The 20597-nt window shown below is 48.2% G+C and overlaps 1 protein-coding gene across 4 annotated transcripts in view; it reads left to right on the top strand.

The window, feature by feature from the left end:
- The window catches only part of Slc25a37 (solute carrier family 25 member 37), a 41703-nt gene extending 26051 nt beyond the window's left edge, over nt 1-15652 (top strand). For 2 of the 4 annotated variants that reach the window (XM_021647848.2, XM_060391373.1), the window contains exons 2-4: nt 7818-8046; nt 9777-9833; nt 12098-15652. In XM_021647848.2, coding sequence (XP_021503523.1) covers nt 7818-8046; nt 9777-9833; nt 12098-12618 — 807 coding nt within the window. In that variant the 3' untranslated portion in view covers nt 12619-15652. Of the gene's footprint in view, nt 1-3695; nt 3718-7817; nt 8047-8070; nt 8579-9776; nt 9834-12097 lie in introns of those variants that run through there. The other 2 variants (XM_060391374.1, XM_021647850.2) reach the window with 2 other exon arrangements.
- Nucleotides 15653-20597: the final 4945 nt, after the last annotated feature.

The raw sequence follows: 20597 nt of genomic DNA, 5'->3' as shown, positions 1-20597 counted from the left end.
CACAGTTTTCCTCTGTGTGTGTGGTTTCTAAGTTGAATGACGTAAAAATCAAAGCACGGGGTGGGGGGGGGATGAATGAAAACGTGTATTGACTCTTGTGTGAAAGTGCTGTAATAAAGTTCTTTACTTTGTATGCTAATTTAAAAAATCAACTTTGAAAAAAACAGCAAAGCATGAGTTGGAGGTTAGAGCTCGTGGGTGAACTCCGGTGTGTGTGGGGGTGTATCATGGATGTCAGGAAACCTTTTAGTGCACTCCTCACTCTTGGTTAGCGGGTGTGTGAGAATGATGTTGGCTGGCAGTTCCTTACACAGGATTTCAGAGGACTAGGATGAGATCATTAAAGGCCCCATGATGAGTCTGTCTTCTGTAAAACAGCATGAAAAGGGTGTGGGTTCTAATTTAGGGATGCCGGTGAGTTAGGGGTGCTGTTAGGTTAGAGGTGCTGGTGGTTTAGCTGTGTTGACACGTTAGGATTAGGGATGTTGATATATTATGGGCATTGGTCATTTGAGGGCTTCACCGCACATGCTGCCCCTTGTGTTTTAGAATTCCGCATGTGTAGTATGTACTTGAAGGAGTCTGGAAGAAGGGACATGACTCTCCAAGGCTTGGGTGAGTTTATGGTTTCACTCCAGAAAACATTGCTACCCACAGAACACTTGGCCGGAGGAGTCTCTTTCTGCTGACCTTGGGCTTGAGATCTGTAGTGGGCTGAGTCACGGGGAGGCCTCGGTATGGGAATGAGCTCCCGGGCCCCATCCTCTGTGTTGTGAGTGGCTGTTGGCGGAAGCTGGCCTTGTGTGTCTGCAGAGGAGCCTCTGCTCTCTGTGGAGGGAACACAGTACAGGGCAGGAGCTGAGCACGCTTGTGTATATGGGAGAAAGAGTTGGAGGGGAAAGAGAGGGAGGGAGGGAGAGAGACATGTATCTAAGTGGGTGGTGTGTGTATAAGAGAGAGATTATCTGTGTCTAAGTGGGTGGTGTGTGTATGTGTGACTGGACATAGTAACAAGCTTCTGCTGCTTTTTCGACAGCTGGCAGACAGCTAGTGTGGAAGTTACCAGTCTGATTTTGTATTTCCAAGCGGGCCCTGGCAGTAGAAGCTACAGCTGTCTGGCCTTCTTCTAGCGCTTCCCGGGTGCCTTGCCTTACTTGCGTTTATTAGGGAGAGCTCTGGAACACAGGAATGCCCAGCTTTGGTCCCTAGGGAAGTTGTGTGTATGTTCACACCAGGCCCTGGGAGCCTGTACCCTGGCCATATCCCCATTGTTGTTGGCTTTCACATTATCTTTTGATCCCGGACGCACCACATGTACTTTGAACAAGGGAAGGTCCGAGCCCCACCCTCTTCTGAGTAACGTGAGATGGAAGGTTGAAAGTCGCCAGCTTCTCTGGGTCGGGTTAGGAGTCAGTGGCTTAGTGATGGCACGGTGCTGGTGTCTGGGCTGGGCCAGCGTCCTGAGCTGGCTCTTTAGGGAGATCTGAGGCCTCCCTTCCTCCAGGGCAGAGCCTGGCTTGCACAGTCCCCACGCATCAGGTGATGGGGAAAGTGTATCGGGGTGAGGGCGTCCCCAGTTTCCTATCCAAAAACAGGGCTGAACTCCACGGGCTCTTCGCTTCTGGTTATATGATCCATGAGCTCACCTGGGGCAGCAAACACATTTTTCCACTCTCCCTCCTCCTCCCCCTCCCTCTCACAGGAGACCCAGCAGGCTTGGTCTACCTATCTTGCCGTCCTGGGGAGGCTCGGAGAAGGAGATGGCCCCTCTCCTAACCTGTGTGGAAGCTTATGGAAGGAACCTGGCCCGTGCGTGTGCCATTCATTGCCCGAAATACCTCTTATAACTCATGTGTCTGAGCATGCCATACTCTCAATGACAGAGCTAGGCTAGAGCGCCAGAGCCACTTGGCTATTTGATGCCCCCATGAGAGTGAACGGCAGTAGCATAGAAGGAGGCTGGACAACGCTGGGCCGCAGCACAGAGGGCACCCGCTGCTTGCCGCTCCCTGTTGCCTCCCAGGTTGCTGACCATCCTGGTCCTTCTTTTATAGGGGCCACCCGAGGGTCCCTGACACATATATAACCCCTGTATCTCCTGCCTCAGAGGTTCGCCTGGTGACTCCAGCTGTGTTTTCACAGGAGTGCTTGGCCAAGTGTAACTGCTCATTAAATGAAAAAAAAAAAAAAAAAAAAAAAATGTGTGCGCTGCCAAAGACACATGTTTAGGAAGTGCGTGGTTAAAACTAGCTGAGCGAGTTTCCTTGCTGAATGGCTTCTTCATTAGCCGCATGCCGAAGCGTGTGATGAATTCCTAAAGAGGTAGGAATTAGAGCCCACACGTGGAAACTGAGCGCAAGGAAAGGCAAGCCAGGCCTAGTGCAGGAGCTGACATCCAGATGGGACTCTTGAGTGAATAAAGGCACCTGCCATGGTGCCTTGTGGCCTGAGTTTGAGCCTCATTACCCACTTGGTAGAAGGAGAAAATCCTTACAGGTTTGCCTCTCGCGTTCACATGTGCACCATGGCACATGCTTACCCACAGATAAATGTAGAAGGAGAGAATAATAATAATAATAATAATAATAATAATAATAATAATAATAATAATGAAATCCAGATAGGGAAATTCTTTCTCTGAGTTATGTGTGTATGTGTGTGTGTGTGTGTCTTTTCTGCATCTTCTTTGTGCAACCTCATTTGTTTACTTCCTTCATTCTTGTCTTCCTTCTCATGTCTTTTTATTTTAAAAATTTTAGTTTCACATATAAGATATAGGTTATGTGTATGTGTCATATGTACGATATCTAGTTTTTTGGGTTTTTCTTCCTGTCTTAGCCATTTTAAGCTAGGGTTGGAGAGATGGCTCAGTGTTAAGAACACCTGCTTTGCAACCATGGATTTGGATTCCAGCATCCACAGAATAAGACAGTCTTCCTGTGCCTGGCCGTAACCTAGTCTTTGAATAGGTAGGAATAGGTAGAGAGCAATAGATGGCAAACCCTGATGCTCCTTTTGTGGCCTCTGTGCATTTCAAACACACCCACCCCTCCACATGTACACAGGCACACACGTTCACACACACACCGTTTACCATTTTTAGGTACACCGATCGGCATCGTCACGCGCATTCATGTTGCTGTGTAGCCATCGCCACTCTCAATGTACAAAACTCTTCCTGTTGCAGAACCAAAACTCGTGGGCCCATTAAACACCAGTCTCCATCCTCCACTGCCCTCCACCTCTGGCTGCCTTCCCTCTGCTTTGCCTGGATGGATCTGACTGTGGTAGGTCCCTCCTATCAGTGTAGTATCCCACGGAGCAGACAGCCACATTTTTTGCTAACCCTTTACATCTTATAGACAGAGTTAACTGGGAATTCTAAAACAGGAAGTTAAATTGATTACATTCCCTCCATCTCTGGCATCCTTCTGTCTCACTCTTTTCCCTCCTGACTCGAACCCCTCCTCTGAAGCTATGTTTCGTTTTCACCGCTGGACTCTTCTGAGCCTCTTTTTTTTTTTTTTTTTTTCCGGCACCTCATCGGGTTATTCTCTTCCCTTCTTGTTACATACTTTCCATCCCCCTTTCCTCCCCTCCCCCCATTGCCTTTTTCTCTTTCTGTTCCAGTGTCTGGCCTGGGTGTTTGCTCTTTGCAGGTTGGAGAGGCCTTGACTGGGCCCTGCTCCATGCACACAGCCACCTGCTGCACTCCAGGTAAGCATTGCCGAACGTCCCCTGAGGACTGAAACATGCACCAAAGTGCAAAGATACCAGAGGTCCTGGTTGGGGGCCTAAAGGGTCCGGTTGACTTTGTGTTTTTCTTAGGTTGGTGCACTTAGTTTCAATAGTGTTTGGCTTGAGGGCTACATCTTTATCAGAACCGGAGGTGGGAACGCAGAGTCGGTCCCCGGCTTTCCTTGTTGGCGTCCAGTGAGCTGACAAGGATATGCGTGTAAAGGGCCTAGGGGGCGATGCAAAGAGGTGAAGGAGGTTGTTGACCAACAATCATTCCAGTGTTCCCCAGGAGCTCTTTGGGGGAGATTATTACAGCTGAGGATAACCACATGCGAGGGTGAGCTACCTCAGGTTGGTTCTGAAGCCTCCGCTGTCCAGCCTGCTCTCACCCTGCTTGGCTCTGTGCCCACACCATCCCTCAACTGCTAAGGATATTAGAAAGTACCAGGGGGTTGGGTGGGCCCTTGAAGGGACATTTAATGGGTCTTCCTACCCAGAAGTGATTAGAATCATCAGAGGAATTTAGGAAACATATGTTTTGAATTCATGTGTTGGGGTTGGTACTCATGGATCTTGCCGTTACCACAATTTCTCCTGGGTGATTCTGCTAATCGGCCCCTGCTTCACTCTTCCCTTTCATTTTCAAACCAAATATGCTGGGGCCCATATAAGTAACAGAACAAAACAGAAGTCCCTTGTGACTGCAGACTCTTTTGGAGGCGTGGCCAGAGTCATTCTTTTCCATAAGCCTCAGATTCGTCTTTAGGGACAAGCTTGTTCAGCAGGGCACACCACAGCTTGAGGAAATTGGTGGAATGTCGACTTGACATCAATTAGGAATGGATGAATGGTGGTGATGGTGAAGGATGGGCTTAGTCCCCAAGAACACGGTTCTTGCACAGGGAAGGTGGCCCAGGCAGCGGAGAATCCCTTCACCCCTTGCGTCATCAATTCATGTATCCATTAGTTCAGCAAATATTTGTTGGGTACACAGGATTAGTACATCTACAATGCCTGAGTCCTTGCAGGGAATGAGAGCTAGAACCCAGGCTAGGGGTGGTGTGTCTCATGTCTGGGAGATTACATCCTGGATCCATGTTAGTCCCCTTCATATATGGCCCCCCTCTTCCCTCATGGTGACCCCTTTAGCACTAATTACAGAGATGGAAATAGACATGATGTCATTTCATTTCCCCAGCCACTCTCCCAGGGAATGGACACAGGCTTAGAGGAACTGACTGACCAGGGTTGCAACAAGAGCCAGGAGATCTGAATCCACCCTAGTCCCATCCTGCCAAGACCTAGGCCGCAAACCGTACATTGTGCTGAGATTTTAGCTTTTTGTCACTGACAGCCACAGGACACACGGCCTGGTGAAAGACAAGACCCCATTTGCCTGAGATATCGGGTGATTTTAAACCTCCCACACGTTAGTGTCTGAGCGCTTCTTCAGTTCCCAGGGACAGTGGCCTTTTTCAGCCCACATGAACACTGTGTATACCAGAATATCTCTAGGTTTATTATCCAGCAGCTCAACAGAGTGATAGCCATGATTCCGCTCTCCTTTTGGTTGTCATACCCACTTGTTCAGCTCTTCCACCAGGCTTTGTTGGGATATAATGGACTTTCTAATTAGACCAGAAACCAACATTTAAGGCTGTCCACTCTCAGGGGGATCCGGATGCCGAGATCTTCTCAGGGTGGGCCAGAGACTTTTCCCTCAGCCTGTGGGAGGGAACTTCTGGTAAGGCTACATTTAACTTGGCTGTTTTACCAGGGACATAGAGAAGGCAGCCTTCCTGCTTATTTTCTGTGGTGCTGAGGACTGACTCCAGTGCTTGCTGGGCAGGTTCTCTACCACTGATCTGTATACATGGCTTCTTCATTTTCTTTCTAGACAGAGTCTCACCAAGCTGCCCAGCTACCCTTAATCTCACTGTATAGTCCCAGAGAGATCGCTTTGGACTTTAGATCTTTACTTCTTAGCCCCCTGAATAGCTAGGATTATAGACCTTATAACCACTAGACTTGCCTTTCTTTCTTTTTCTTGTTCTTCCCCTTTTCTTTCCTTCTTTCCGTCCTTCCTTTCTTTTTCTATTAAGCAATAAAAAAATATGCACGTATTTCTTGAGGAAATGATAAGTGTTGCAAAATGACACTCCCTCCAAAGGTTGAAGATCCCCCTCCTCTAGGCTGGGGTGGGGATGTGTGGAGGAGGGAGAGAAGGAGGGAGGAAGATGGAACATATGTCCACCGTTTGTTAGGTGTTTTAGGCATCTCCTACTGATGTGACAGAGGACTCTCCAGAGGAAAAGGCCAATAAAGATGATGTGTATGCAGATCGCTTTCTCTGTCTCTCTCTAGAGAGAGAATAAGCCTGAGAAAATTTGTTCTAGGTAACTAGCTCATACCACCCGTAGGGCTGTACATTCCTAGCCTGCAGGACAGGCCAGCAAGCTGGACAGCTACCAACACCACACAAGTGACATGCTTAGTCAGAGGCAGCCGACTTTAAATGTTAACCTTATCTAAACAAAACAAAACAAAACAAAACAAACATTAGAGGATCATCTAGAGTACACCGATGTTTGATCAGGTAGTTGGTTAGCTCAGCCTAGACAGGTTGGAGTATGAAATTAACCCCACTATCTCCTTAAGGGCTTTTCATACCTGTGAAGTGTTGGGAGGGCCAGGGAAGCCATAGCCTATCCTCACACAGACCATTTTGTGCTCAGGAAGTGGTAAGGTGATGATAGACATGAGGCCCAGGGGATCTGGGGGAGATTTCAAGGTAGGACCTGAGGAATAATTGTCAAGAGCACAGAGCACAGAGGTTCAGGTGGAGAAGGGTGCATAAGACTTAGGAACTAGAGTAGACTGGAAGATGCTGGTAGCTCACTTTGGCTTTCTCTAGATGAGCAGCTGCAGCCAGCTGTGCATCATAAATACAGAAAAGTGGGGCTGGAGAGATGGCTCAGTGGTTAAGAGTACTGGCTGCTCTTCCAGAGGACCCGGGTTCAATTCCCAGCACCCACCTCGCAGGCAGCTCACAACTTTCGATAACTGCAGTTCCAGGGGATCTGATACCCTCACACCAATGCACATGAAATAAAATAAAAATAATTAATAATATAAATACAGAAAAAAAATGTGCACCCCTATGAAACAAGTTCAGACTGTTAGAGCTTGCCATTAGTCCCTGAGCAGTGCATGCCTATAACATTTCTTTTAGTGGAGGAAGCTACTTTCTACTTATTTATTTATTTGTGTGCATTGGTTTTTGTTGTTGGTTGGTTGGCTTTGTTTGAGAAAGGGTCCCATGTAGCCTAGCCTGGCCTTGAACTTGCTGTGGAGTTGAGTATGTACTTGAACTTCTGATTCTTTTCCTACATCCTGAGTGTTGAGATTTCAGGCATGCCCAACCATTGCTGGTTTATGTATGTGGTGCTGGGGATGAAACCCCAAGGCTTTGTGCATGACAGGGGAAGATTCTACCAGTGGACACTATATGTATAACACCTAATATATTATATATTGTTATATTTAACAATTTTGTTACATTAGGTATCGTCTGGGACATGTGCATGGGCTGTAAGCATTATAGCATTTCATACAAGGTTAAATGGTCAAATGTTCATGATTTTTGGTATCCTTTTTGGGGACTCCAGAATCAACCCTTCTACAGAGACTGGGGGGCAAGAGTCTGGGCTCATGAAGGACTTTCAAAGGCATCATTTCAATGCTTCCTCATAATAAATATGGCTTTTCATTAAAGATCCCAAGGCCCAGAATGTTTAAAGGCTCATAGCTTACCCATGGCAGGACTCAGCAGGGAACTCATGTTCTGTTCCCCTTCCTCTTTGCGTATCTTTCTGTAAGCTACGAGGCTTTTCAGCAAAGCTGTGAAGACTGATGGAAGAGAGAATGTTTATATATATATATATATGTTTATTTATTTATTCTTTGGCACCAAGAAGTCGTGAGAACCAACTTTCCCCCTTCTATTCTCTGGATTGTCTATTCTGCCTTACTGTACATATTAACTCCCCTATTCATACGTATTTTCTGTTTCCCCACAGACACGAATGCAGAGTTTGAATCCAGATCCCAAAGCCAAGTATACAAGTATCTATGGCGCCCTCAGGAGGATCATGCACACGGAAGGCTTCTGGAGACCCCTACGGGGCCTGAACGTGATGATAATGGGTGCAGGGCCCGCACATGCCATGTATTTTGCCTGCTACGAAAACATGAAAAGGACTTTAAATGACGTTTTCAGCCACCAAGGAAACAGCCACCTAGCTAATGGTATTTTGAAAGCGTTTGTTTGGAGCTAGGAAGCTCGTCAGTACTTGCTCCCTGGGCCTTCCTCCCCCAGGACCCAGCAGCCTTCGTCTTCGGCAGCTTGCTCAGGAACAGAGAACTCTAGGGTCACGTGAATACACACACACACACGTTTTACTCAGTCCCTCTTTTCTCCGGGGGAAGCTGGTGGTAGAGGCGTTTTGGTGTTTATTTGATATTTATTATTGCATTGTCTTTTTTTTTTTTTTTTTTTTTTTGCTTTTTGCTTAAAAAAAAAACCACTCAAAACAATTAATGATCAGTCATAGGAAAAAAAATTCTTTTGAATGCTGGATGCAAAACAAAACACAGGAAAAGGACAGCTTCTTTGAGACTATTTAAAAACTGGTACAGCAGGTCTCTCCAGCGCCAGGATCTAACTAAGCTTTGAAAGGTCAAGACATTTTATGCCGACAGAGGACTTGTGCCACTGCGGAAGGCCTTCCCCACTTTAATCTGCAGGAGAATCGGGCCTTTGACTCCCCCAGCCTCCTCCGTGTGTCTGAGTCGCATCTTTCTGCAAGCCAGGGCCGAACTAGTTTCCTGTGGTTGATCCAGAGGGGGGGGGGGTGGATGGGAATTGGGCATTCGTGGGCCACTCTTATGTAAGTCAGAAGTCAACAGGTCGGGCCCCGTGGCAGCATGGGCCTGGACGTTAGCAAGCTTTTCAGTGGGTGCAGAGCAACATAAAATACGTTTATTTTGACAAAATTCATTCCGAGGCAATGGAGGGGTGGGCGTGATCAGTGGTAGTTCTCTCCTTTGCTTTTTATTCTACCCAGAGCAGAACAGCCACCGTTAGCCACCCCTTAGAGACAAGCATCCTCGGCTGCTTTGCTCACGTCCTTTGGCTTTTCAGCTGGTGACCATTTGTACTTCCTGCTTCAGTCACCAAGAGCCATGCCCTCGTGCTTCTGAGACGGTGGTAACAAACTGCCTTATGTAGTGGTTTGGCTCCTCGAAGGAGACTTGACAAAAACCCAGTCCCACACCAGGGTTGGCCCTGTGCTGTCGCTGCAGCATCTGTGCTAAATGCTGTGGCCGCTGTCATGGGCATGACTGTGTGTGTGTCTATGTCAGCAGCAGGCAGGAGCCGCTCGCTGCCTCCCTGAGAGGTGGCCTCTGTAGCCTGTCTGTCAGGCCCTCCACTGATTATTGTAATTAGCAGGCAGCTGTGGAAGGCACCGGGAAGCCAGAAGCAGAAATTCCAGGACCGATTCAGGCTTTCAAAAGCCAGGCTGGAGGAGATCTCGGATGAAGTCATTCACTCACAAGGCCAGTCCTAAGAGTGCTTGGACTTCAGCTAAGGCAGCCAGCCACATGCATGATATGATCCCCTGCGGTAGCCTGAGCTTAAGGGCGCAGAGTGCTCTCTGTACCCGAAGGCTGGAGACGAGAAGATTAAAATGGAGGCAGTGGGGAACGCCTGGAGTGTAGTTTCTGGGTTCTAACCTTTCCCACAGTTGACTTAAAGGAGATTCCGTGAGCTTAGTGCTCTGGATAGCCTCACTATCCCTATTGCTGCTGAGCATTCCCACCGTTGCTTTGGGATTTTAAATTGTGCTCACCCAGGCTGAGCCGCTAGGCAGTTTTGAGCCTTAGAAAGCTAAGTCCAGGGTTCTTCTGACTTAAGTTCAAGGAACATCCCAGAACAGCAGGTGTCAGCGGGTAATTTTCTGGAGTTTGTTTTGCAGGGATAGCTGGGAGTATGGCCACCCTACTCCACGATGCAGTAATGAATCCAGCAGAAGGTAATGTTCCATGGCTCCAGGGAGGGACAGTGGGGATAAGGTAGAGAGGCCGGAGGAGCTGGGGGAGGGAGGCGGGCAAGGGCTTCGTCGGAGCCTGCAGGAAGATGGCATTCCTTATCACTGGGGGTCGGTCTCCAGAACAGGTAAGCAGAGCTGTCTGCCTACCTGGAGAATCCTGGGAGGAGTTAGAACCTAATCTTCAGGCCCTGCCCCAGGCCCGCTGGGGCAGAACACGTGGGGACTGGTTCATGTGCCTTTGACCCACTGTACCACCTGTGAGTTTAAGGGTGTGTACGACAAGTATCCACACACACCTGACCCTGTTAATTGCTTCACAGACACAGTTAGAGGGAACTGTTTCCACCTCAATCATTGTGGGTTGCATCACCCAGCCCCATTAATATAGAACCTCACCGTGCAGCCCAGGATGCCTTGGAATTCTCTCTGAGGCTCAGGCTAGCCCAAACTCCAAACCTTCCTTCCTCAGCCTCCTGAGTACTGGGATTATAGGTGTGTATCAACACACCCAGCCTTTTTTTTTTTTCCTTCTTCTATTTGTAACGATTGTGGCAAATTTCAAGGAAACAGTAAACATATAGAATCATTAACCCTACGTACTTCTGAAATTAACATGTGGCCATTTTGAGGGGGGATACCTTCTTTTGAATTTTGTGGGGTCCTCTTCCAAGGCAGTGTTTATAACTCACTTGGCATCCTTATGAATACTCACTCCTAGGGTTCAATGCTGTGAGTAGATGTTGTATGATATCCCTTAGGGAATAGTGCTAAGAAGAAGAAGATCTGCATTGTTTGACACAGACTATTTTCTTTCCTGGTTATTTTGATGTACAGGTGGTTGAATCTGTGGATACAGAATCATGGTGTAGAGGAACTGGCTAGCCGTATATATCTTGGGATTCTCTCTCTTTCTCTCTTTTAAAGCTATCCAGACAAGGACTTGGAAGTGACAGTCACTTGGTCGGTGTTAGTTAAAAGCAAAGAGTTTGTTTATCTAAACAAAAAAAAAAATTTTTTTTAAAGACAAGTCTATGTTATGTAGCTCCTGCCTCTCAGCCTTCAGATTTTTGGCATAAGTAAACGCTACCGCTCCTGGATTTTTGTTTATATTTAAATTTTTTTTTGTGTGTGTAATGGGTGTTTTGTTTGCATGTATTTATGTATACCTGGTGCCCACAGAAGCCAGAAGAGGGTGTGGGATTGCCCGGAACTAGCATTACAGACAGTTGTGAGCCTCTTTGTGGGTGCTGGGAATCAAATCCAGGTTCTCTGGAAGAGCAGCAAGTGGTCTTAACATTGAACTATCTCTTCCCCACCCCCATTTTATAAATATATATAAATATTTATATATATGCTTTTTTTTTTATAACACTTACATGAGGCTCATTTCCCTTCCCCCCTTGGCGTTACTCTTGACTCAACCAGGTCTCTATTTAAAGATGGAGCTCATCATGTGGGTGATCTCGGCAGTGTGTGGGTGCCGTTAAAACTCTAGGGAACACATTTCAGTTTCTCTGGTCCCACGAACCATTCGTTTATTTTGTCTTAAAGCCAGGATCTCCACAAGGGGATGTCCCTCAACTCAGACAGATGTATTTCTAGTGTTGTCCCAGGTATACTGAGATACAGATTCAAATCAGAGAAGACAGGTCACTGAGAGGTCAAATATATTCTTGTAGGTTAGTGATTGCTTTGGCTTTGAGACAGGAACTCACTATGTAGCCTGGGGCAGCCTGTGTAGACCAGGCTGGCCTTGAGCTCATAGAGATCTAACTGTTTGTGACTCCTAAGTGCTAGAATTAATGGCATGTGCCACCACGCCCAGCTCAGAGACTCTCTTCATAGATGGGTCAAAGGATAGGTCATGGAGAGGGAGGTATTTTCGGGGCTTGTGTAGAAGGCTAGGATCTTGGGGGTCAGGTCAGCTAATCTAGCCTGAAACAACTGCCTGATTTGGGAGTCACCTCTCATTCAAGCTTCAGACAGGAAATTCTCTAGAAGTGCCCATTTTCCTGGCAAAGGGTCCTGGAGATAAAAATGAAACAAAGCTGAGGTGGGCTGCCTGGAGCTGGCTCTCCCTGGCTTCTTGTCTGGGGCTATATGTGTGCTGACATGGTTCCTGTCACGGTGTGTGTTCTAACATGCTTGTTTCTCTTTATTGGTTGGCTTCCCATTTCACTCCCATCTGGGATGGGGGCCAAACCAACCTCCTGCCTGCTGGTTGCTCATCCCCCACCCGGACACAGTGGTGAAACAACGCTTACAGATGTACAACTCACAGCACCAGTCAGCCCTCAGTTGTATCCGGACGGTGTGGCGGACCGAGGGGTTGGGGGCCTTCTACAGGAGTTATACCACACAGCTCACCATGAACATACCCTTCCAGTCCATCCACTTCATCACTTACGAGTTTCTGCAGGAGCAGGTCAACCCCCACCGGGACTACAACCCCCAGTCTCACATCATCTCAGGAGGCCTGGCCGGTGCGCTGGCTGCAGCTGCCACCACCCCGCTGGACGTCTGCAAGACCCTCCTCAACACGCAGGAGAACATGGCGCTCTCCCTGGCCAATGTCAGCGGCCGGCTGTCAGGCATGGCCAATGCCTTCCGGACCGTGTACCAGCTCAACGGCCTTGCTGGTTACTTCAAAGGTATCCACGCTCGAGTCATCTACCAGATGCCTTCCACCGCCATCTCCTGGTCCGTCTATGAGTTCTTCAAGTATTTCCTTACGAAGCGGCAGCTGGAGAATCGAACTCTATACTAAAAGGAACGCGGCAGTGGGAAGTGGTCCCAGCATCTTTTGTTCCTGCCTCATCCCTTCGTTCTCACACCCAGGTCCTGTCCTGCAGGGTGCTCGCGCGTGCGCGCCGGGCCCTCCGATCCCTGGTGCCTTAGAAGGGGAGGACCAGCCTCCACTGGTCAGAATGCTGTCTGTGGGGACATCCAAGGTGATGGTCGGTTGGGGAAAACTTGGGGAGAGCGAGAAGTCACTTTTTTCTCCTCCTTCCTCAGGAGAGGAATGTAGCTTTTCTGCCTCACTGTGGCCTTCTCCTCCCGAGATCTTTACACCAAAACCGCGGAGGAGAACAGTGACATGGTGAAGAAAAAGAGTTTATGTACATAAAAGTACCATTACCCAGTCTGAAATAGGTGGATAATGTTTATACTTTATTTTTCTACATAGAGATTTTTGAAATTGTGCGTGCTTGTGTGTGTCCATAAATAGTATTAGAGTTGGGATGATGGACCTGTTTTTTTTTTTTATTTTTGTTTTTGTTTTTTTTTAAATGAGAGAGTAGAATTCTTCCATCGTGAGAAGTAAAACAAACAAACAAATGGAAAAAAAAAGGCACCAAAGTAATAAATGGCTTTATGTGGCCGGTAACTGTGTGTAGCGCCCTCCTGTGGGAGTTTAACTTGAATGTAAAATAATAAACACAGAGTTTATATTTTGAATTTCTCTTTTCATGGGGGAAAAAAGGTACGATGAAAACAAGTCAAAATAATTAGTCTGTCGCTTGGACTTTTTTTTTTTCTTCTTAATAGTCACGCCCTGTGCCTTTCTGACTTTTCCTAAAACTTCCAGGACCAATGATAGGGTCCTGGAGCATTTTCCTCCCTTCGTGGACACACCCGTACAAGACTTGGCAGCCTGGTTGTCCACACTGTTAGGGTAGTGACCCCAGCAGAAGAAGAATGGCTGGTCTTAACCTCTTATGTTAGGGAAGTGAGTGTGTGTCTCCCTGGGCAGCTCTTAGCACTGGAGATACCACCATTTGCCTAAGCGCCCCCATTCTCAGGCACTTCAGCTAACCTGATCTGTGTGTGTTTTTATTAGTCCCCATGTCCCCTGCAGTCGAAGGATTTAGAAAATCCTAGAAGATTTCTGACACTCATCTGTCCCCTGCCCTGCTCCGGCCCCGTGTCGTTCTTATCACAGCCTCTTTCTGCACTGAGGCCGGCCCTCCAGCCAGGACGGAAGCCTGCTATGACGGAAGCCTCTCTGCCTCTCCAGAGCTGCTCAGTAGCCTTGTCTCTTCCTGCACCACCTTGAGAACCTGTGTCCCCTCTGCTCTGTTTTCGGAAGTGGAGTCTGAGAGAAAATGCAAGCCCGTGTCTGCCACTGTCGTGGAGCTGACAGAATGGCCTCAGGTTCCCTCTTCCAGCTTTATCTATGAATGAGCAGGGGGCACACCAGTGTTTTCATTTCAGTGGCCCTGGTCTCATTTGGAAGTCATGGCTGGCACCCTCCCTGTCACAGGGGAGCCTTGGACCTTGGGTTCCCGTGGATGGTCCCACTGCCTGGGAGGAATTCAGCTGGTACTGGGAGAATTTTCATCTTGGAATGATGGACCACCCAGTGCTCTTGGACACAGGGCACTGTGTTTTTTTGTCCAGCAGCTGAGAGAAGTTACATGATCAGCTGACTTTTTTTTTTTCTCCCGAGAGAGCCACCTCAAGCACTTACTTACATGTACGCCACGAGAGCTTCCTGGCTGGCTGCTGAGCTGTCATTTCGTGGGGTAGCAGGTTTCTGGGTTTAGTGGTGTCTTAGGCTGGCTGATGTTCTGTTCCCACTGAAAATGTTTCTGCTCTCACCCTGCTGGTGTTGAGCAATGTTAACTTCTATAAATGGAGGGGAAGGTCAGGTCGTAGAGTCTAAAGTAGAATTTAAATAAAATTCTAACCATCAGCACCCTCTGATTCATTGGTGACCAGTCCTGCAAAAAACAAAAACAACAACAACAAAAAAACAAAACAGTATTTCCTGTTGGATTTCCTTTATAGTTATCTACTGCTGGGTTAGCCCCCTTTGGTCAGGGTGTGGACCAGGACTTGAGGACTCTGGGCTTGAAGTCCAGGGGTCCACTCGTGGCTATCCCTTCCTTGTGATGATTGGTGGGTTTGCAGGAAGGCAGCTTTTTAACCTGCCTGCCCCATCCAGTGACCGGAAGGTTGAGTGAGTAGCGAAAAAGTTGTTAAAAGTTGTGAAGCACTGAACAAAATTGCTACGTCTGTGGGCGTGAATCCCCCCGCCCCCACCCTTAGCTCCAAAGCTGGGATTGTCCTGGACCCTCATGCACATTATAGCCTGTGTGTTGATTGCGATTTTTGACATGGAAAAGTTCTAAATAGGAAAATGCTTCCTCCACCCAGTGACCAGGTTAATACTTGGTCATTGGCATCTTCAGAGCGACATTCAGGGATGGGCCATGCCACCTGGGTACAATGTTAATACCCTAGCTCTGTGTGTATGTGTGTGTGTTCAGACCATGTGACAGTCAACCACTTAATAGCTGAGTGTTAATTTATTATGCACTAAAACGTTGATCTTTTAAAAATGGGACGTTCTTGATTCAGGACTATTTTTTTTTTTTTTTCAAAAATTTGGATTAAGTATAGCTACTTTCATGTGCGCTTGTCCCCCTGCCTCCCCCCGCCCCCATCTCTCTGCCTTACGTCTTACAACCATCATGCTCCAATGTCACTCCAAGGCTGTATCTCCAACACACCGCTATGCCATTAAGGTTTTATTTAACTCTATTTAATGGATAATTGTGTCTGTGAACAACAAATGTGCCGCTGCCAGTCGCACAGTGTGTGGGATGAGGGTGGCCCCAGTGTTACTTTCTGAAGGTCTTAAAAATGCCTGTGGTCAAGATTGTTCGTTTTTTTTTTTTTTCCTTGTGACCTCTGCGTACGGGGAGCAACTGTGTTCACGCGTGTGTGTTTGTGACCGTGGCGCTGCTACAGTTTTTGACACTGGAGCTGGAGAAAATAAAGCATTGATCCTGAAAGCGTTGTGGGGGTCTTTGTGGGAATGGAGAAGGGACGGAAAAATGGCCTCAGAGGAGACGAGAGAGAGAGAGAGAGAGAGAGAGAGAGAGAGAGAGAGAGAGAGAGAGAGAGAGAGAGAGAGAGAGAGAGAGAGAGAGAGAAGGAATTAGCCGAATTGGAAGCAGAGCGCCTCGCCACCTTGCCAGCAGAGGGCGCGCACGCACATCACATTTAGTGAGATTGTGTTTCAAAAAGTTAAAAAAAAAAGGGGTGGTGGTGGTGGCGGATGAGAGGCGTGGCTCAGTGACTTAAAGCACCTACTCCTGCCAAGGACCTGGGTTCGGCTCCCAACCCCATAGGTGGCTTACCACCGCCTTGATCTCCGGCTTTAGGGAATCTGATGCCTCTGGTCTCCTTTTCATCCCAGCCTATGGTGCCTGCGCTCGGGCCTGGTTCCCCAGCGCTTTTCTTCCCATGCGGGGATGTTAACGTTGGACACGCGATCTGCGCCGCGCCGGCGGGGCTGTATTCACCACAGACACGAGCAGTTTCCACAGATCCGGGCTTGAGCTTCTCCGAGAGCTGGCAGCACACAGATTGCCACAGCACGTGTCCGGTGTGTGGCAGTCTGGTGAGTGGCGAGCGATAAAGCTGGTTTTCACCTTGGGGTCCTGGTTCTCCTAGCTCCGGGCCTTTCTTCTATTGCTCAGGGCCCTCTCCGGAGCACAGTTCTTGCCCTAAAAAGTCCTTAAAAGGAAGGTTTTTTCTTCCCCCTCCCCTCAGCTACCATGTCCTGTTGTGACTTCGTGGGCTAACTAACCACTCTCCTGGGAAGACCTCCACGCTATCCTTTAGGGGCGCCCTCAGCGGGGTGAATGTCTCGGAGGAGAATACTGTCCTAAATGCTGCCCACGAGACTCAGCTGGGTGCGTGCGTGTGCGTGTGCGTGTGCGTGTGTGTGTGTGTAGGGGTGGGCGGAGGAGAGGAGGATTATTGCCCAGTGAGCGTCCTGTCTGGTCTAAGGCTGAATGCGGGTGGTAGCTTTAGGGTGAGTGTGGGTTGGGAGAAGAAAGGCCCGGACATGTTGGCCTGCATTTTTAGACTTTAGAGCAGCTTTGGGTATGTGGGGGAGGCATGTATGTGCACGTGAGTGCAGGGGCCAGTGGTGTCCAGAAGACTGCTGGAGTCCCCTGAAGCTAGAGTGACAGGGTGCTGGGAGCCATCCGGTGTGGGCACTACAGACCAAGTGAAGTCCTCTGCAAGAGCTGTGTGCGCTCTTATTCACAGGGCCAGCTTTCAAGACTCTTGGTTGTTTCCTCTTTTCCATCCTTGTGCCCTTTCTCACCTCTCCTTTTCTTTCTCTCCCTCGCCTTTTCACTGTGATGAAATACCTGGCTAAAGCCACTCTTTTTTTATATATTTTTTCTTTTTTTAAATTTATTTTCTATCCCTCCATTCCTCCCAGTCTCCCCTCTCCCTTTTCCCCCAGAAAAGAAGAGCCCCCCCCGCCCCACCCCTCATCAACCTTCTCCAGCACATCACATCAGGACTGAGTACATCTCTATCCCCTGAGGCCAGGCAAGGCAGCCCTGCCAGGGAGGAGTGATCCAAAAGCAGGCAATAGAGTCCATGTTAGAACTCCCTCCACTCCCAAGCAGCCCATAGACTACATGCGTGCAGGCAGCCTAGGTCCAGATCATGCATGGACCATGCATGCTCCTTAGTTGATGTCTCAGTCTCTGAAAGCCCCCATGGGACTGGGTTAGTTGTCCCTGTTGGTCTTGTGAGGTTCTTGTCCCCTCCAGGTCCTTCCATCTTTCCCTCAACATTTCCACAGGACCCCTGGAGCTCCGCCCCATGCTTGGCTGCAAGTCCCAGCATCTACTCTTAATGAAGGAAAGATTCATGGTTTAGGGAGATGTGATCCATCAGGGCAGGGTAGGCAAGGGTGTGTGGGGGGCTTGCTCACTTCAGAGAGAGAGGGAGGGATGGGGGAGAGCAGAGGGAGAAGAGAGCAAGAAGTAAAGAGCAGCCAGAACCCTTGGTGCAATCCCTATCCCTTCTTCCATGTAGGTGCCACCTACCCCCAAGGCTCTACAGCCTCCCGAGAAGGTCACCAGCGGAAGAGCAACAAAAACTTGAGTTGGGGACATTTTCATAGTCAAATCATGCTTTTGCCTTGGCAAGAAGTTTGACCCTAACTGGTTATAAGGTGATGTTGAGGGTCTTTCGAGAAAGCCGTGGGACAGAAATCACAGTGGGGTTGGGTTGGTGGGCGTCCTCAGTTGTTTGGTGACATAATGATATTTCCTAGAAGAGTGGCTAAGAGGCAGGCAAAGAAGACTGGAATTGAATGTCAAGTATTGAGCTGCCTGGAGGTTTGTTTAGGAGCTGGGGCTAACGGGCTAGCTGAGAAACACCGCTGAAAGGAAGGACCTTACTGAAGAGGGCCAGCAGGTGGCAGCAGAGGGCCTGCAAGCCAGGGCTCTCTTTTGGTCTGTTTCTGTTTTGGGGTAACACTTCAAGGTTCTCCCTTTAGCTTTCTTGCCCTCCTCCAGACCACCCGTGGCTGGGATCAACTTCTTCGTTCTTCTCACTGGCTTCAGGTGCACCGAAACCACTCAGGCATAGCTACGTGCTGGGGTTCTGCCGTCTCCGTCCTCTCCCAACACTGACGGGCTCCTCCTGGAAGCAGTGCCCTCAGATGGGCCATAGCGCTCAGGCTCTTGTCCTGAGCCTCACATCCGCAGGTCACAGAGCCACTGGAGATCTCTGAACTTGTCCCGCTTTCTTGAGAAAACACGACATTCCCTTGGCGGAATGTCTAGTCTGAGCCGAGACGGCCATACGTGCATATCCTAAGGCATGTTTGGACTGTGACCTGTTGAAGTATTGCAGTAACCTTCCCTGCTCTTCTTTTGATTGCCTCAGTGTACAGTCTGGGCCGACATCATGTTCCAAACACTCCTTTTATTTTGTTCACGTAGCCCAGGCTGGCCCCCGACTCCTGATCCTCCTGCCTTTGACTCCTGAGTGCTGAGACTGCAGGCATGCACCACCGCCTGGGTTGAGAAGCTTCTGATTTAAGAGAAATACATGTGACTGTGGGAATGGTTATTTTAGTATTACTTCATATTCATCGTCCGCGTGTTCTGAGTGGGGTGGGGAGGCCACAAGAACAAAAAAAGGGACAGAGGAGGGCTGAGGAAATAGGAGAGAAGAACCACGAAACATACTTTGTTCAAAAATACCATAATGCTATCTCATACATGTTGAATAAAATATATAATTTGGAAGTATTTATTTTGCGTGTATGAGTTTTTTGCCTGCATGTATGTGTGTGCACCACTGGTGAGCCTAGCACCCTAAGAAGTTAGAAGAGAAAGTTGAGTTCCCTAAAACTGGAGTTATGAATGTTTGTGAGCCACCATGTGGATGCTGGGAAAAGAAATATATGGGTCTTCATCAAGAACATCTCTCCAGCCTCATATACTGAGTAATTTTTTTTAAAAATTGATCAGAAGTGCTCATTTGACCAGAAGTGCTCATGAAAATAAAACCTGCTGACATAACAATTTAGAAAATGCACAGCATTTATCAGCATATTTTGCTGAATTTGTATACCATTCCAAATATGAATTCTTTTTTATTAAAATGTTCTGAATTACTCCAACCTCATTATTTCATTTAGCCACCTTGTTGGAGGATAGCCTATTCCTTTGCCCCTGAGATGTTACACACTGAAATTGTATTACTCCCAGTTTTCTTTTTTTTATTTAAATTTACTTTAAAAATTTTATTGCCTTTACAGCTCCCAGTTTTTATGGAAGCATGAGTAGTGTCATCTTTTTCACAGATGAGCGTCCTCCCTGAGTATTTGTCGTGAGTAAATCCTCGCAGGTGTAAGTAGAAGCGATGACCACAGATGAGGGCAGGGAGTTTTGGGAGCTTGGAAACGTATGTGCATTAGGAATCAGGGCTGTAAGGGGGTGCATATTAAAGACATTTAATTTTTTTTTAAATTTATTCTTTGTGAGTTTCACATCATGTACTCCAATCCCACTCATCTCCTGTCCCTTTGTATCTGCCCTCCGCCCTTGCAACCCCCCAAAAGAAAATTAAAAGCAAAAATAAAAAAAAACAAAACATTAAAAGAAATATCGTGTAAGCTGTAGTGTGTCACAGTGCCTCCCACAGTATACCCGTTTGTCTACACAGCTTTGCTTGCAAATGTTCACTGCAATGAGTCATTGGTCTGGTTTGAGGGCTCTGTCTTGTGCGACACCATCAATACTGAATCCTCACCTGGACTCATCTTAGATATTCTGTTGTTGCTCTGTGTCAAGGAGATCCTGCAGGTTTGAAGGACTGGCCCTTTCAGGAACTCTAACAAACAGTTCATAGATGAGGTAGATGTCGGAGAGTGAGTTGGTCAGACCGCTAGCTCTCAGGCACCCACACCGCCAGGGCAAACTCTCCAGCACTGCCCCAGCTAGCTCACCCAGCGTCCCAGCTGGCAAGGATCAGGGCCAGCTCTCCCTCTCTCATGCCCTCAGGGCCGCTCACCCTCGCCCCCACCGCTAGGGCCAGCTCTACCGTGCTGCCTCGGTGAGGGACAGGGCTGTAGCTTGTGAGGGGCAGGGCCAGCTCTCCTGACCCCACGGGCCAGCTCTCTGCACTGCCACGGGTGGTGAGGCTTGCGGGGGTGGGGGTGGGGTATCTCCTCCGCCCTCACACCACCTCACGGCAGATGAATGGTAGGGCCCATATTTAAGGTTTTAATCTGCTTATGTACTATTCTCACTGGGCTAGTTAGTGCATGTAGCTTATGAAAGGCGATTTTATATCTGCTTCCCGACAATTCTGTATCTGGCCACAAGGGGGTATCTGATCATCACTAGCGCCAAAGTCAAACAGCTCATCATTTGTAGCTCAACCTGGGAACCCACCCAAATCCAACCCACT

Source organism: Meriones unguiculatus, chromosome 9 (genome assembly GCF_030254825.1).
Source record: "Meriones unguiculatus strain TT.TT164.6M chromosome 9, Bangor_MerUng_6.1, whole genome shotgun sequence".
NCBI classification, from domain to species: Eukaryota; Metazoa; Chordata; class Mammalia; order Rodentia; family Muridae; genus Meriones; species Meriones unguiculatus.
The sequence above is the reverse complement of the archived record's forward strand: the minus strand, read 5'-3'. Positions and strand labels throughout refer to the sequence as shown.